This window comes from Thunnus maccoyii, chromosome 15 (genome assembly GCF_910596095.1).
Source record: "Thunnus maccoyii chromosome 15, fThuMac1.1, whole genome shotgun sequence".
In the NCBI taxonomy this organism is placed as follows: domain Eukaryota; kingdom Metazoa; phylum Chordata; class Actinopteri; order Scombriformes; family Scombridae; genus Thunnus; species Thunnus maccoyii.
This window is the reverse complement of record NC_056547.1, coordinates 2,115,021-2,132,675: the sequence shown is the minus strand read 5'-3', so window position 1 is coordinate 2,132,675 and position 17,655 is coordinate 2,115,021. Positions and strand designations below refer to the sequence as shown.

At 36.5% G+C, this 17,655-nt stretch overlaps 1 protein-coding gene and 3 gene segments (V, D, J or C); 2 read left to right on the top strand and 2 right to left on the bottom strand.

Moving 5' to 3' along the window:
• Positions 1–4,789, top strand: part of LOC121913175 (integumentary mucin C.1-like) — a 36,214-nt gene extending 31,425 nt beyond the window's left edge. For all 3 annotated transcript variants that reach the window (XM_042435866.1, XM_042435867.1, XM_042435865.1), the window contains 7 exons: positions 351–404; positions 973–1,074; positions 1,634–1,696; positions 2,271–2,324; positions 3,591–3,659; positions 3,774–3,836; positions 4,267–4,789. In XM_042435866.1, the coding sequence (XP_042291800.1) occupies positions 351–404; positions 973–1,074; positions 1,634–1,696; positions 2,271–2,324; positions 3,591–3,659; positions 3,774–3,836; positions 4,267–4,358 (497 nt within the window). In that variant the 3' untranslated portion in view covers positions 4,359–4,789. The remainder of the gene's footprint in view (positions 1–350; positions 405–972; positions 1,075–1,633; positions 1,697–2,270; positions 2,325–3,590; positions 3,660–3,773; positions 3,837–4,266) is intronic.
• Positions 1–17,655, bottom strand: part of LOC121913208 — an 899,212-nt gene that overhangs the window by 364,588 nt on the left and 516,969 nt on the right.
• Positions 1–17,655, top strand: part of LOC121913212 — a 747,540-nt gene that overhangs the window by 223,519 nt on the left and 506,366 nt on the right.
• Positions 1–17,655, bottom strand: part of LOC121913210 — a 756,822-nt gene that overhangs the window by 236,277 nt on the left and 502,890 nt on the right.

Sequence of the window (17,655 nt, the reverse complement as noted above, 5' to 3'; positions counted from 1 at the left end):
ACAAAAGGGAGAAGTGAGAGAGTAAGATGAAACACATCTTAATGTTAAATTAAACTGCAATTAAACAAACAGATACAGATATAAGAGCCTGGGAAAGTTTTAACACTGTGTTCAAGTGAAACTACAGTTTCAATGTTGGAAGTCGAGCACACAACATGCTCAACATTCAGGTGGATTTTGTTGTGAGAACTTGAACCATTGCTGACTCAGCACAAATATTAAAGTAGCGTTGGTACTTTTTCAAAAACTGTGAATCATTTTGTGACATTCTGTAAACAGTTAGCTGTAGTAAAATACATTTTCTGCCCTGTAATATATATTTTCTCTATTCTACACTGATGATAATACAGGACCAACATCACCTACAACAACTTCTACAATATCACCACCTGCTAAAAACACAGGTATGACTGCAATAAATAAGTCACATCAAGAAACCTGAAAAGAAAATCAGTAAAATGAAACAGCCTCTTAACATCCACCCTTTTTTTGGAATTTTTGCCCATTTGGCATACCCAAATGGAAACGCTAAAATGTTAAATTGATTAAAAGCTTTAAATGCAGTTATGAGACTGCATTTAAAGACTGGATGCAGAGATATAAGAGCCTGGGAAAGTTTTAACACTGTGTTCAAGTGAAACTACAGTTTCAATGTAGGAAGTCGAGCACACAACATGCTCAACATTCAGGTGGATTTTGTTGTGTCACACCTACATTCAAAAATGATTCACATTTAAGTTTATTTAATCTTTTGGCTCCTAAAACTGTTATTGTTGGAAGTTATGTTACAGCTCGTGATGCTACAGTCACTTCCTGTTTACATAGTTGGCTGTTTCTCATAGAGTTGCAAAATTAGAGGAGATATTTTTGGCGTTCCTGGTTCTGGAGGTAAAAATTCTGTTCATTTTTCTCACGTATCATGTCGGGATGTTTGTTTTGAACTTTTACTTTGTTTTCCACTACCTCCTAAAGATCAGAAGCCAATTCTTATTTGGGTGGTGGGGATAGTTGTTTCCTTCCTCCTCGTCCTCATCATCATCACCGTCTACTGTGCTTGGAGGTGTAAAAGACGAGGTAAATGAAGTCTGACCTGGAAATTTACAATCACACTAAATTTTGATGAATACAAGAAAGATGTGCTCGTAAATTAAATGTTCATGGTATTTAACAAAAAAGAAAAGGCATTCTTACAGGATATATGATTGCAACACATTAACATGAATTATACCTTATTTTAGTTTTTATCACAACATGCAAAATTATAATTACTTAACATTTACTTATACCTCCCCCATAGTACGGTTTATTTACTTTTTAAATTTTAAATGTATTTCGTATTTGATGTCTCTTATACCTTTTTTCAGAATTTTATAAATTAAATAATCAGCTTTCATGTCAGAATTTTGACTTTAATTTCAGACTTTTGATTTAATCTTAGAACAGATTTTCTGCATATGCAATCCCACCTAACAATGATGTCATGCTGCACCACAGTGCAACGTGACATCATTTTATGGGCTGTTTTCACATCTAGATGGACAGTCAGCCTGTTTGTCATCAGAGTTTATAGCAGGTAATCAGTGATTATTCAGTAATAATTAAGTTATTCACTAATTTGTTTTCCTTTCTGCAGGGACTGAAGAAATACACCACATCTACGATGGGATACAAGATGAAGGGTTGAACCCTACAAAGCGTGAGTAATGAGAAGTGTTTCTTTTTAAAATGACAACTTCCTCTTTCTATTATGATTGAGACTGATCTAAAATTAAATCCCACACTGTGCTTACTGTGCATGCATTCATACACTGTTACTATAGTGACACTGAGGTCATTCGACTGTAACTGCTTGTAGTCTTCAGATGGGAACTTGTAGCATTATAAGACACAGTTCATACAGTATATATCATTATAAACTTCCTCAGCTTCTTAAAAGCTTCTCAAAGACTCTCCTCACCATCTGACTTAAAAAAATAATTCATCTGCTGCACAATTTTCTTACCTGTTTCCTGAGGTGCAACTCAGTTTCTTACTGTAATCCAAATAAAGATAGGAGCCATAACAAGTAGTCATATCTCTGAGGCTGTTTTATGTCACTTAAACCAAAATTAAGATGTTTTATCATCTATATGAACATTATTTTCCATTATTTTATATCTTTATGCACAAAAATGCATTTCTGTTTTACTGTTTCACAAAACAAGCAAGAAGATACTACTGTACCTTAAACATCAAATTTAGTGATCTTCTTTTCATTTCTTTTCTGGCAGGTGTGGAAAGCTCTGGTGGACCATCAGCTGAATACTGCCTGGTGACTTTCCCAGGTGAATGATCAAATATTTTCCCACCACCTTTGACAGCAAAATTTTGATGTTTTTTGTGTGTATCTTTGGACAGTGATTGAACTGTCCTGCATTCATCAATGGTGGACTTTAGTATCTTATAACTGTGACTCAACATCTTGTAATTGTGAGATCTTTCTCTAGTAATAACAAAATACTGCTCTCATAACAGAGAGATGTGGCTTATCTAATCTGTGTAGCTACAGGAACTGTTGCAGGTTATTGTGGTGGTTGAATCAGTTAAGAAGCAGCGTACAGAGTTTTAGCCAAAATGCTAATGGCTGTGTTCAGTTGGTGAGCTGAATGAAAATGCAGCGAACAGTTCAAAGACGGTTTTCTTGTAATTATGACGTACAGATCTCGTATGAGATGCTTAGTCGTGTTACGGAAGTCATAATTATGACATAACACTTAGATATTTTTTTCCTTTGATGAGTGCAATTTGTTTTCGTCGACCTTCATTGTCTTTCTCAGTAGCTAACAGCCGGATCTCCTGCTGTCTGGATGTGTTTGTTGAGTTAGGAATTTTCTGCAGCGTGGCTTCAGGGGATGGCCATGTTGGGCTGTGACTTTGGTCCAGACTGAAATATCTCATAAACTACTGGATGGATCGCCATCAAAGTTGGAACAGACATTCATGTTTTCCAGAGGTTGAAGCCTGAGTTTGATGATCTTCTCACTTTTTGTCTAGCGCCACCATCAGGTTATAATTTTTGACTGGAACATCTATTGGATGGTTTGCCAGACTTCTTGTCTAGCAACGTCATGAGTGCAAAACTTCAATTTGTCCAAGACTTGATGACCACATTCTTGAAAAACTCCCAACATTCCCATCAGCTTCAGCTGTACATTGTGCTAATTAGCTAATTTTAGCATGCTAACACACCAAATCAGCATGTCAACCTTGTGAGCATGTTAGCATGTTGACGTTGGCTCAAAGTACAGCCTCAGAGAGCTGCTAGCATAGCTGCAGACTCCTAATTTTGTTAAAAAATGCAACAAACTGAGTGGACAAGGGTTCTGGTTTTACCACACCCTTTTCAGAGGATGTGTTCAAAAACACATTGGAAAAATTTGGACATGAAGTGCAAAGGCCTTTACTTGAAAATGCCTTTTCATTGGGTCATCAACTTATTGGTCACTGATGTTAACAGCCCACTCAAAAGTTGGAATAAGGTATTAATACCTGTGGCGTAAAAGGTCAGTTAGTTCTTTATAATAAATGTTTGTTGGTAAATGTTTTAATAGGTGGATCAAAGCAAAATGAACCCACATGTTGCACCATCCCTGATCCTCCACCAACAGGAAACAAGACCGGTAAAGCCTGAACTGTCATCAACATTTACAGTTTTACAGTTCAATCAAAGATTCTAGAGATATATTTCTGGTTACATGTTTCATAGATTAATTATCTTTTCTTTCTTCTTACAGACGCATCTCTAACTGATTCGCCGTATTCCATGATTACCAAACCTTTGCCTGATGGTAAAACAGGTAAATCATTGGTTCTTCATTTTGGCGTAGATGGTATTAATGTGTTACCTTGTATATATTGGAAGTTTTTAACAATTAAAGCACCATGAAACATAAGTGTAAAAAGGCATATCATATTGGAATAAATTCTGTCTGTTAATAAAAACGCAAAGAAACAATAACAGTAACCCAAAATTATTATGTCTCCAACATCTGACATAGAGCTAGAATGTGAGAAATGCAATTTGCATCCAAAATAACAGCCTCAGCAGGCCTGTACTGACTGTATTTTGGTTTGAGTTTCTTATTTTTGGTTTTGCCTTCTCAGTTTTTCTTTTTTCTGATTTTGGTCTTTACAATAATTGGACAAATGTATCTGATAGGAAGCAGATGGTAGTAATTTTTCCTCCCATGAACTCTGTTGTTTGTAATTCTTCATCTCAATACACAGGTACACCGCAGCTGAATGACCCGACGTATTCCTTACTGGAGAAACCCAAAGTGCTTGAGAACAATGACCAATACCTGCATAGTTTTAAATAAACATTTAGCTTCTGTCAGGCAAAAATGTACTTCTGAAAGCGTTGTTTGTTGCAAAATATGGAAAGAAAAATGCTTATTCCTAAGTTTTGGAGGTGAAGATTAAGACTGTTTCAATGCGACTTTGGTACCAGTATTATATTCTATTTTATTATATTCCTGCAATCCTTTTAATATATTTTTAATAAACATTTTGTTGTAAAAAAAAAAAAAAAAGAAAGAAAGTTAAAACAGGACCAGGAAACAAAATGCTTTCATGTGCTCTGTTGCTTTGTTTGAGTTGAACTGTTCAAAGACGGGATGGACAGTACTTGCAATAGACTGTATTTTGTTTATGGTACAATACAGTGACTATGTTCATGTTATCTTCAGTTAAAGCAATTGTGTCTGATACTGTTATGAGTATTGATAATAAAAAGATGTGTTTGTTTCTCCATTGCATTTGTGTTCATTTATTTACAGCATGCTACAGATGTAAAAGACTCCAAGTGGTTTATACTCAGCACATCAGTGAGCAGTTACATGTGAAAAGAATTCAATTGGTGTTTGAGTATAAAGTTAATTTTTTAGAAGAGTCTATATAGTTGTAGGAATTTGTGCACTCAAATATCTTTGATGTTAGGGGGGGAATTATGAATTATTATTGTGCACAACTCCAACATGAAATTATTCATCCAGTGACATAACTCATATTAGAGTATGTGTAATAATAGGGAAATAGTCCTCCTTGTTGGACACACAAGACAGGTCAATTAGAATTATAGTTGTTATTAATCTTAATTATGATTTTGCAAGGGTATAGGTCTTTTAAGGTTAAGTGACTGAGATGCAAGCACAAGAAAACACAAACAAGGTCACTTTAGTTACATGCACATTTATTACTAATACTACAGCTGCAAGTACTAAACACTACAACATTTTACAAACAAGACACAAGAGGGAAAGGGAAACTGGTACACAAGGCTATGGCTAGTGAATGAGTTGAATGCATGATGTAGAGTTATCTATTGTGTAGCTGGTATGAGAAACCTGATAAACAGATGAAATGACCTGAGAAGCAGCGAGTCAAATTAACAGTACCACAGCTTAGTTCAGAATTGCCGATTGAAATTACAAATCATGAAAGCACCAGGGTTTAAGCTGTGGTGTATTTTCATTAAAAGTCATTGGTGTGCTTAAAGACAACATTAAGCTATGCAGATTGATTTTATAAGTTTATAAGCAATAAGGGCTAGTGTGATACAATTTGTATTGGTGTAGTTATAATCTCATGAACCATATTTAATCACACTGTACGTATAGAGGCACGATAGAAGAATTATAATCATACACTGGAGAAATTTGAGTGTGTTTGTATTACATGTCACTTTGCTTGGGTCTGCTAAAGTCTTCACCTTTCAAACATACTCTCTGGAGGAGATCAAGAAATAAGGGTGTAAAATGACTAGAATAACTTGCAAAAAATAAAAGGCCTGAAGACAACTTGGCAATAATGGTGTAAAATGATTCCCAATACTTATATAAAAATTGGATATAATCAGGTAGAATTGAATATGCCAGTACATATCCTCAAACACCTCAAAACCTGTTTTGAAGAGTTTTGACCAACAACGAGTGACGGAGATAAAAGATACATAATAATTGGTCAAAAATTAGGGAGGGTGGATGATAAGGTGTGACCTAAGCCGACCCAAGGGCATAAAAACAATGCCCCAAAGAAAAAACCTTTGGAGCGATTTGGTTCTTTGTAAAAGTGCTACTTGCTCCCCTTTTTTTGCCGGCAATAAAAGAACACTTTGCTGCTTGGACCTCTGACTCCCTTTTTATTTTTCAAGAGAGAGTTTTTTGCTCTGGTACATTTTTCTGCAACAATTTGATACAAAAAAGCAAGTTGATGAGGGTTTTGTATGAATACTTGCTTGATCCCTGCGATGGCTTCTAGCAGAGAATGGAGTCCAATGCGCTGGGGTGAGGAGCTGGATCTGGTAATAATGAGTGAGTAGGCCGGTCCGGACTTGAAAAGGTTCCATTGGAAGAGAGCTTTCCACCGGCATGGCAGAAAGCAAGAAGAACCAGCAAGCAGCATCAAGCAGCCTTAAAGAGCCGCCTAAAAACAGCTTAAAAACATCAGCTTAAAACAGCAAAACAGCAAACAGCCAAGCAAAAATGGCCAAGAGTCTCAGATAAGACACTGTTTTTAAAGTTTCAGTCTGCCCACCCAGAAGGTGCCTCCTGGCCAATCCCAGGGTTGCAGAGTTCTGGGGGAGCAAAGTCAGTCCCCCCCCTGTCCACGGACAGGCGGGTATAGTTCCTGAACACAGTTACTCCATTAATCAGCGTATTTACAATTTAACAATTGCATGAATCCTAATTTTGCATGGATGATGGGATTATGTTAGGGATACATGTCTTGGCTTAAAGGCAGTGGAATAAAAGTCTAACCAAAGTGCATAACAACACACATATGATATACGCACATCAACATACAACAATAATTGTCCTTAGACAAAATCTAAAACTAATCCATAGGTTTTACAGTCCTCTGGTCTTTGGTCTGACTGCAAACGGCAGGGGTCCATGCCCTTTGAGGGTGTGTGTGTGTGTTTGTGTGTGCGTGTGTGTGTGTGTGTAAAGTGTGTGTGTGAATGGGGCATGGCATATAGTGCAGCATGTCTTGTGCCTTATGCAGGTTTGCCCAGTGATCAGTTCTTGGGTTGGTCACTCAAGTCCTGAAAATCAAAGTCCACAGTGGGATTAAAGTTGGTGCCAGCTCGTCTCTGTGTGTGTCTGGCTCTTAGAGGTGAGTTATGATAACCAAAGGTGGGGGTTGTTTATCCAAATTGTACTACAAATTTACACTGGGGTGCGAATTGGTCTTCCTATCTTGCTGGCTCTTGTAGCTTGAAGGATCAAAGATGGTTTGGGTCAGTGGTCGGGTTCGGTGACCATGCAGGAGATGGGGGGTTCCTTACTTTATGGGCCAGCATTCCTTGGGTGTTGAAGAAAGAGCTGGTCTGTTGTTTGAGGCTTGTGCTGTCTGCATTCGAAACATGCAGGGACTTTATCCTCCATAGTTTTGAATGAAGTGTTTGCTTTTGCATGAGATGTAAGATATTTTGTATTTTATGTGTAAGTTTTTGGTTTTTGTGTGTAGAGTTTTGACAAACAGCCGGCCCTAGTTTCAGAAACTGTGTTTTAGCAATAGTAAGAAACTGTATTAACTAAGATACTTCATGTGTGTGCTGTGTGTTTGGTTTTATGTAATTTATTATCAAGATTATCTTGAAAGTGACACATTGTAAAATTTATGACAAACGTCCGGGTCAGACCAGAACTTAAGTTGGACCATTTTATAAAGTAACATGTTAAGTTATTAATCTAAACATACAGGGTGTATAAAGCTGCAGAATGTACATGAACCTGAGCATGATAGCTGAAAAGAATCGTTGGTGACGGAAACAGAATATTTCGACATCGCTGGAACTGCTTATCAGACAACAGTCACACAATGTGTGACAAGTGTTTGCTGAGGAAGTACAGTGTGCCAATGGGGTTAACGTCTATGAGTGCAGGTTTGAACTGTGTGTGTGTCTGAGTTATTTAAGGGCTTATTTGGCTGCAGTATTACTTAAAATGCTTTCATTGTACTTCACCCAAAAAAAGAGTCTACACAGCCTCTTTCTAGAGTTCATCTTGAACCACTGCACAGTCCAGACAACCTTTTCTCACTGACAGCAGAACACACAACTTTCTCTTGGATAGTTTCACACAAACACAGAACAGGAACTTTGTTTCAACACACATACATAGAAATAGAGAAGGATGTAGAAATGACTTGCATCAGTGATCTGTAGTGCAGCGCTGGGCAGAGAGAAGTGTGATGTCACGGAGAGCATGATGTGTCATTCAGTGGAATTACGGTGGAAACAGTTTTCGGCTGAATATAGATGTATTTCATTGTGGTTATGATTTGGCTGATTGTTGTCCGTATGAATACACGTTAGTGTTTGAACATAAACTGAAGAGTTTGGAAGTGAGGATGTAAACACGTAAAATGTGCTGCAGATCCACAGAGTTTTGTTGCTTGTTTGTGTTTGAATGAGAAAAGTATTGAGGACATTTGAAGGTTGTAGTCACTGAATGCTTTCTGTGTGAATATGTATTATAGTTTACTCAGTACTGAACATGCAGGTAACCAACTGTAAAAAAAAAAAGAAAAAACTATAAAAGGGAATTTTAGCATTCTTTCACCATAAAAAGACACTGAGAGGTGTTGAGAAGGAGGTTTTCTTTTTTCAGGAAGAACTGTAAGTTTCCTGTTTTCAGCCCACAAAGCAATGTGTCAAACATTATTCTGCATATTGAATCATTTCAATCTGTGTCAGGATGAGGGTCAACATCTACATCTGCCTGTTTGCCTTAGTTCTGGGCTGTAACGTCACTGCAGGTAAGGAGTTTTTAAATTTATCTTTTAATATGTGCAATTCTTCTTGTCACCTGTTTTAATTTACATTTGTATAACATAATAATAATACAGAAACCAGGAAGCCAGACAGAAGATACAAATCAAAGATAATGATTTGGTTCATTGATCCCCTCTAGTATGAAATCTAGTTTTGGGAACCACAACCAAAAGCAAATAAGTAATAAGTGTAGTGATGCTGGTATTAGTTAAAAGTCTAGCAGCTACTACTAGTTGGAGCCTGTTGAGTGATTTCTGGTTTACATTAAAAGACAGAGAGACAAAGTCATGTAAAACTTTTGTATCTTTGAAACTGGTCAAATCTTGGAACTATTTTTAATTTTTCATGATAAAAACAGGACTGAATGAGCCTCTTGATGGTAAAGACGCATTAATTATCATGACTTCATGCACGAAAAAGCATTAATTCATTCATGTAAAACCTCAGGAATGTACAAGAATTGACAATATCTAACATCATGTCTTAATGCAAGAACAATACGTTAATTAATGCTACAACTAAGGTATTGCAACACATTCTCCCAGGAGTGGTAGTCAACAGGTTGTGATATGTAGCACAACAAGCTAGTGAAGCTGTACACAGAATCGCATTCCCGCACATGCTCAGTGGTGTCTGCTTTACACAGAACTACTCTCCTGAGACTGAAAACGTGATCACTGTTATTAGTCTTTGGAGTCGTTTCTAATCAAACTAACGTGACCAAACTCTTCATGATGAAGGAACATGTCACCCAGTGCAGCGGTGTGACTCACTGATGTGTTTTTAATAGTTTCTGGACAACAACGGAGGAATAAGATATATCAGGCTTTGATACACACACAATACTTGTTAGTACATCAGTTCATTGTTGGTAGTGAGTAAACAATATAAACATTGTCAGACTTATCCTTTACAAACTGCTTGTGAGCTTTAAGGTAATATTGTATGATATATATATATTAAAATGTTCACACCTTTTCCCAACTGATAATAACTGATCATTTATATAGAATCCAAAACTGTAATTTAATTTGTATTTGTAGTTTTTCCAAATACATGATGCTGAAGACTTTATTTTAGGGGTTAATACAAGTGATTTCACAATTATGTCATCATTAATCATATGTTATTGATCAATGTCACCGAAGGAGCAGGTCTCAACTTTATGTAAAGAGCTACAAACATGATGCAGTCATGAATTCAGTAGAACACGGATGCACAAATGTTGTAAATGAAGAAGACGTGAAAATCTTTAATAACTCAGAAATCACGATGATTGAACTCCTTTAGTTGTTGCATTAATTAACGTATTGATCTGTCATTAAGGCGTGAATGAGATACTGTTAATTCTTGTACCGTTCTGAAAGTCCATAAGGTAATAAATTCATAAATTCATACAACCTGCCTTGTCCTCAGTATGTGGAGGGTAAAGTGACGTGCAGCAGAGAGATGAATGGAAGCAAAGTTAACTAACTAACAGCTGATGGTGACAGAGAGCAAAAATTCAATGACCTCGACATTGACACAGTTCAACAGTAGATAAGTCACTGCACATCCTCGGAGTGCAGTGACTTATCTGGTGGTTATAATGACACCAAGGTCAAATTCAGTTAGCACTCAACAGTTAAATGGGATTCTGACTCTGACTGAGTTCCTTCCAATATTAGAAACTGTCACGTTCTGGAAATGGACGTTTAGTTATTGTAAACTGTGTTTGTTTTTCAGAAATAATCCATCAAATAGTCAAAGAGGAGCAACAAGTCTCTCTGCGTTGTTCTCACTCTGTGGAGGGTAAAGTGACGTGGAGCAGAGAGATTAATGGAAACACAGTTGAAATACTTACAATTGATGGTGACGGAGACCATAGATTAAATGACCCCCACAAACGATACAGTTCATTAGCAGATAAATCGCTACACATCCGTGGCGTGAATGTCTCAGACTCTGGAAAATACTTGTGTAATAATGTAGCAGCTGTGGAACTGATGGTGATCCCATCAGGTAACATCAAACTCTGTCAAAGATGCTCGGCTTTTTGTTTATTTATTTAATGTGACTGCAAGAACAACAAACATTTTACATTTACTCTTGTTACTGTAATTGAGTAAGTTACTGTTTATTATATGAATGTATTTATTGAGTTTTTTAAAGATTGAACTCATTTTCATACTGTAAGAATCATGCTGCCCCACAAATCAATTAAAATGTGTTGGACAGTTATAATCTGCATTTTATTGTCAGTTAGTGAAGAAATGGAGAGAAAATTGTCTTTATTTGGTTTGAATATTATTCCTAATTTTTCTGGTTAATAGAAACAAGCTCTGTGTTTTTGTTCATGTAGAGTTGGAAAAATCAAACCTACTGTTCTAAAGTTAACATGTAACTTGATAACCTACACTCAGATATATAAAATAATAATAATAATAATAATAATAATAATAATAATAATAATAATAATAAAGTTTATTTATATAGCACAAAACCAGAGATTACAAAGTGCTTTACAAGGACAAAATGAAGAAGCAAAAGACAAACTTTTCCAAATTTTCAGTGTTTCATGATTTCTATTGTAAAACGTTTGACAGTGTTATAGGAGAATAATGATAAATCTCTGGAGGACTCTTTTAATGATGTTCTTTTTAAAACTTGATCTTTAAATCTTGGTTTTCACCCAATCTTTATGTCTGCTGTGTACAGGAACCATCATACAGAATGCCACAGAGAGGACTGAAGTCATTTTGAAATGCCCTCATGATGATGCTGGGTCTGGTCTAACATGGACCAGAAAACTTAACGGGGAAATGACTGTGGTTGGTCGTCATGAGGAGGAAGAGCATACTCAAGACCAAAGCAGAATTCATTCTTCAGATGAGGGCGAGAGTTTGGTAATACAAGACGTGCAGCTTGGTGACTCTGGACTGTACTACTGTGAAGACAGACCACCTGTGTATCTGAATGTGATCAAAGGTGAGCAGTCTGAAGTCAGGTTTCCAATCAAATGTAACGCAAATTTTAACTGAAATTTCAGGAAATCAATAAAAGGAAATGCAAATTAATGTGCGTTTCCATCCACTACTGTTTTGCGAATATTGGTGGCGCTGATTCTCTCATTCAGTGCAGGAAACTTCAAAAAGAAGAAGATGGCACAGTAATGACGTAATTAATATGACTCCGGCAAACGATACAGTTCATTAGCAGATAAATTGCTGCACATCCGTGGCGTGAATGTCTCAGACTCTGGAAAATACTTGTGTAATAATGTAGGAGCTGTGGAACTGATGGTGATCCCATCAGGTAACATCAAACTCTGTCAAAGATGCTCTGCTTTTTGTTTATTTACTTAATGTGACTGCAAGTACAACAAACACTTTACATTTACTCTTGTTACTGTAATTGAGTAGGTTATTACTGTTTATTATATGAATGTATTTATTGAGTTTTTTAAAGATTGAAGTCATTTTCATACTGCAAGAATCATGCTGCCCCACAAATCAATTAAAATGTGTTGGACAGTTATAATCTGCATTTTATTGTCAGTTGGTGAAGAAATGGAGAGAAAACTGTCTTTATTTGGTTTGAATATTATTCCTAATTTTTCTGGTTAATAGAAACAAGCTCTGTGTTTTTGTTCATGTAGAGTTGAAAAAATAAAACCTACTGTTCTAAAGTTAACATGTAACTTGATAACCTACACTCAGATATATAAAAGATATAATAATAATAATAATAATAATAATAATAATAATAATAATAATAATAATAATAATAATAATAATAATAATAATATGTTTCATGATTTCTATTGTAAAATTTTTGTTATTGTAACTGTGGGTTTGAGTTTGCCTGATTATGATGGTAAAACAGAAGACTGGTGATGATAACCTCTCCCTAAATGAAAATTAACTGATATTTCTGGTTCTGCCGCATGATACTTGATACTTTTATTAAAAATAAACTGTCCATCATGACTTTGACAGTGTTATAGGAGAATAATGATAAATCTCTGGAGGACTCTTTTAATGATGTTCTTTTTAAAACTTGATCTTTAAATCTTGGTTTTCACCCAATCTTTATGTCTGCTGTGTACAGGAACCATCATACAGAATGCTACAGAGAGGACTGAAGTCATTTTGAAATGCCCTCATGATGATGCTGGGTCTGGTGTAAATTGGACCAGAAAACTTAACGGGAAAATGACTGTGGTTGGTCATCATGAGGAGGAAGAGCATACTCAAGACCAAAGCAGAATTCGTTCCCCAGATAAGGGCGAGAGTTTGGTAATACAAGACGTGCAGCTTGGTGACTCTGGACTGTACTACTGTGGAGACAGACCAGCTGTGTATCTGAACGTGATCAAAGGTGAGCAGTCTGAAGTCAGGTTTCCAATCAAATGTAACGCAAATTTTAACTGAAATTTAAGAAAATCAATAAAATGAAATGCAAATTAATGTGCGTTTCCATCCACTACTGTTTTGCGAATATTGGTGGCGCAGATTCTCCCATTCAGTGCAGGAAACTTCAAAAAGAAGAAGATGGCACAGTAATGACGTTATTAATAGAGCGACAGTCGAAGCTGAAGTGATGGAAAACGTGGAGAGCATGATGGACAAACAGTTGACATCACAGCTTCTTTCTTTTGGAAGTGTTTTGATAACAGTCTTGTGTCAGTTATACAGACACGTATTGAATGGTGCCTAGGTGTTTTTTATGCATTCATTTTAAAAAGTGCATAAAAAGGGTGGACGGACACCCACCTTGAGAGGGACACATAAATGCAGTAGCGGTGGTAAATAATAGTGGCTTTCACCCTTAACTGTATCTACTAACGTTTAGCTAATACATCGAAAGTTTGCTAAAAAGACCAACTTTTTTCTTTCTAATATATTTTTTGCAACCAAGTAATTACTGGAATGGTAAATATGGAAATGTGGAACCCGAAACACAAGACCCTTGTTTTTCCACTGTCTTGTGACATGTCACACTTTAAGGGTGTTTTCACACCTGCACTTTTTACTCTGGTTAAATTGAACTCTGGTTTGTTTTCCCTGTTGGTGAGATTTGTTTGGGCAGGTGTGAACACAGTAATCACACTCAAGTGTGGCCCAAACAACTGCACAAGACTCTTTAGAGGCGGTGGTCTCGGTTCGGACCCAAATGAACTCTGGAGCAGTTTGTTTGTGGCGGGAACTTGATCCAACCTCGATCAAACGTATTAGGTGAACTCCACAAGTTTGAGCGAAACGGCTCCCGTAGCCAGGTGAGCTAGCCAGGTGACAACTAGCTGGAGAATGAATCCAGGTCGGATCTGGACTAGCGCAACGTAGTACATTGTATCCCTGTGTTTACGTTCTTGCTCCCGCCCCAGACACATCTGACCAATGAATGAACGTTCTAATGTGGCTTGCTTGGATTCTTCTCTATGTGAAAACAAACTGAGGGGAAAATGCACCAAGTTCACCAAATCATCAACTGATTTGGACCAGAGCAAACAAACTATAGGTGTGAAAATGCCCTGAGTCTGTCTACAAGACTTTTTAACATGACTGTTGTTGGTCAGATTGGTTATTTTGGGGATTGAACTTGTCACCTTTGTGTTCGTGAGGAGAGTCTGGAATCCAAATATAATTGATTTCCAAATTTTGCATTGGTTTTATTTGTTGAGGAGTAAACTTGAGATCAACATTTCTCAAACCAAAATCATACAGCAGCATAATGTCTGTCTTGTGTCTCTTTATTGATGTGTATTGTCCCAAAACACACTCTCACTGATAAACTGCAATGTAATGTTTTTTCAGAGATTGCTTCAGGGTAAATGCAGTTCAACTCTCTAATTTGTAAAACATGCATTGAATGTCTGAATTTTTTCGTTATCTTGCAGCTTCTAAAGAGTGGCTTGTTGTGACACTGAGCGTCGTCCTCCTCCTCGTCGTTATCATCATCATCATCTTCTTCACTTGGAGGTGCAGGTTCAGAAGACAAGGTGAATGAAGGACAATATGGAAATATATCCCAACATTCACACATGGAAATCATTTTTGATCAAATTAAATATCAGTGAATACAAACTTAAATGAAAACTTCGCAACACATTAAAACCAAATGATGATGCTTTTTAAATGGAAAGCAGCTGATGTCAGTGGTTGCGCAACTGGTGTTTATCATCAGTGTTTGAAGCAGACAGTGCAGTGGAGTAATAGTTTCATCATATTCATGCTCTTGTTTGGCAGGAAGTGGTGAACAAACAGTTGAGACAGTCTATGCAGAGATGCTGGATGGGTCAGTGTTTGATCCTGCACAAGGTGAGAAACAAAACCACTCCTCTGTACTCAAATGCTATACAGCTAAAAATGGTCTAAGACACTTTGAGGCAGTTTTGGTTTTATTTTTGACCAAGACAAATGAGTAGACTTTGTGTTTTGCCTGTTAAACGCACCACAGTGCTATCATCGGCGCTATTTGTTCCTTACATGTGTACAGAATTGTCTTTTTGTGGGTAAAATTGGAATTGGTCAACATCCAAAAAAAGTTAAGCTCAGTAAATATTTGGATAAATGTTTAATTTGTAGGTGAATCAAACCAACCTGAATGCACATACTTCATCCCCCATGATCTTCCAGCACCGAGAAACAACACCGGTAAATATTGAGCCGTCATCAACATTTACAGTCGCAATCCAACCTCTGTTCTGGTTTTACACTACTTGTAATAATGTTCATTGCATGTTCTCATCTTACAGTGACACCTCCACCAAATGAAACCCTTTATTCTTTGATCAACGAGCACTGACATCACAAAATAATAAAGGTGACTTTTATCATTCTACACGTTGGCTTTGATGGTATTTAATCACATAGCATTCAAGTTCAGTGATAACAGTTTTTAGCAGTTATACAGTACAATATGAAGGTAATTTCAACATTATTATAGCTACAACTAGTAATTATTGTCAATATTGATTCATCTGCTGATTATTCTCTTCATTAATTAATTGTTTACTGTATGAAGCAGTGGTAGGCAAATAGCTGCCTGTAGCAAAAATATTTGGCCTACTGATGAAAGTTTTTGACTTTCATAGTTGACATCAAAACTTTTTCATACTTTTTCACAAATCTACTGCAGAAATAAACACAAGACTCCTGTAAATTCCAATTATTGTAATAATAACCTTGTTACATTTAATCCTGCACCCACACGAGGAGAGGCATCAAACTGAGGTTGTGCCCTGCTATTTAAACAGTGAATGGTGCTGAAAGTAGTTAAAATTTAATGTGTTAATTCCACAACTTTAGTCTGTGCGACCAGAACAGATTTGTTCTTAACAAACACAAATGGTTGGCAGCCTAACAGAATTGATGTGTTGATGTCCTTTTTCCCCTCAGATACTGTCCTTAACAGTGTTATAAATTTATTTTACTCTTCAGTGAACTAAAAGAAATAAACAAGAAGCATGTAGAAATGCTGCCTGCAAGTCAAAAGTCAGGGCTTCAACCTGCTTTGCACACTTTGTTTGTAACGTTTTTTTCTACCTTGCCAATGAGCTTGTGCATAAACGACAGTCTGTTCCATAGCCTTGGTTGCTAAGGTGGTTGTTAGGTGGTTGCTAAGGTGTTTCCATGTGTTGTTCACGTTGTCCACTCTCATATTTCAGATGTGATTCAGCTCCAACATGTACGGATGGATTTAAGAAGTTGACATTTGAAGTAAAGAAGGAGAAAAAGAAGTGAAATCCTGCTACTATAGTTTGTTTACGTAACCTCCGGAGCCGGAGGAAGCTTCCTGAAACTGACCAATCAGAACAGAGTGGACTCATCAGGAGGCAGGGCCTTAAAGAGACAGGAGCTAAAACGTCCTGTTTCAGACAGAGGCTGAACTGAGGGGCTGCATAAAGGACCAGTAAAAGATAAATAAGGAGTTTTTAACTGTAAATCATGCGAAGATATTCCAGTAGAGCCCCAGAATATAAATATAGAGCTGGAAATATGCAGAATATGTCCTTTTTTAATAATTTTTACAGAAAACCCTTTGGACTAAGTAAAGAAAGTGTCACAACTTCCTCCTGCTACCTGGACCTTAATCAAATTAATGTATAAAATGTATATGTAAATGTTATAAAAAACTGTTTCAATTTAACTTTAACTTTATTAAAAAAACAGATGTTATACACTTCACACCAGTTCTGTTTTATTTTCTTCTTTTCATGTATCCAAAGGTTTAATTTCACTATTTTAAAATCATTCAAGTCATAAATTTATGTTTAGAAATAATGTTAATTAATCTCAATACTTACAAAACTACCAATATAGATAGTTAGATAATTTAATTAATATTTCTGCTTTTGGCTTTGACGGCTACAGCCAAACAATTAATTATACACTTCAAAAGAAGCACACACAGTTACAGTCATTACTCCGTGAGATGTTTTTAGGTGAAAGGTTGACTGTACATACTTTGTAGAAATTAGCTCAACGTTTGAATTTTACGTCTTTATCATGTGTCCAACTGTTCAGACTCTCCCAAAGAATGTGATGATGAAGAGGGCACTTCCTGAACACAACACTGGTGTAACAGTTAATAAAAAGAAGATATTAAATGTCATAACCAAAGGTTATTTCACACCAAAATGTAACTGAAGTAATAAAGTCATAAACCCAGTGGTTTCCAAAGCCAATGGTCAGCCAGCATTAAGCACATTAGTAGAATAATAACTGGGTTTGTCACATGACCACTGTTTTGCACATGCTTCTGCTGTAAAAATAATATAAAAATGTGAAATCTGACAAGCTTTGCTGCAGTTTAATCTGCATTTAGTTAAACTGGTATGTTTAAAACATCTGTAG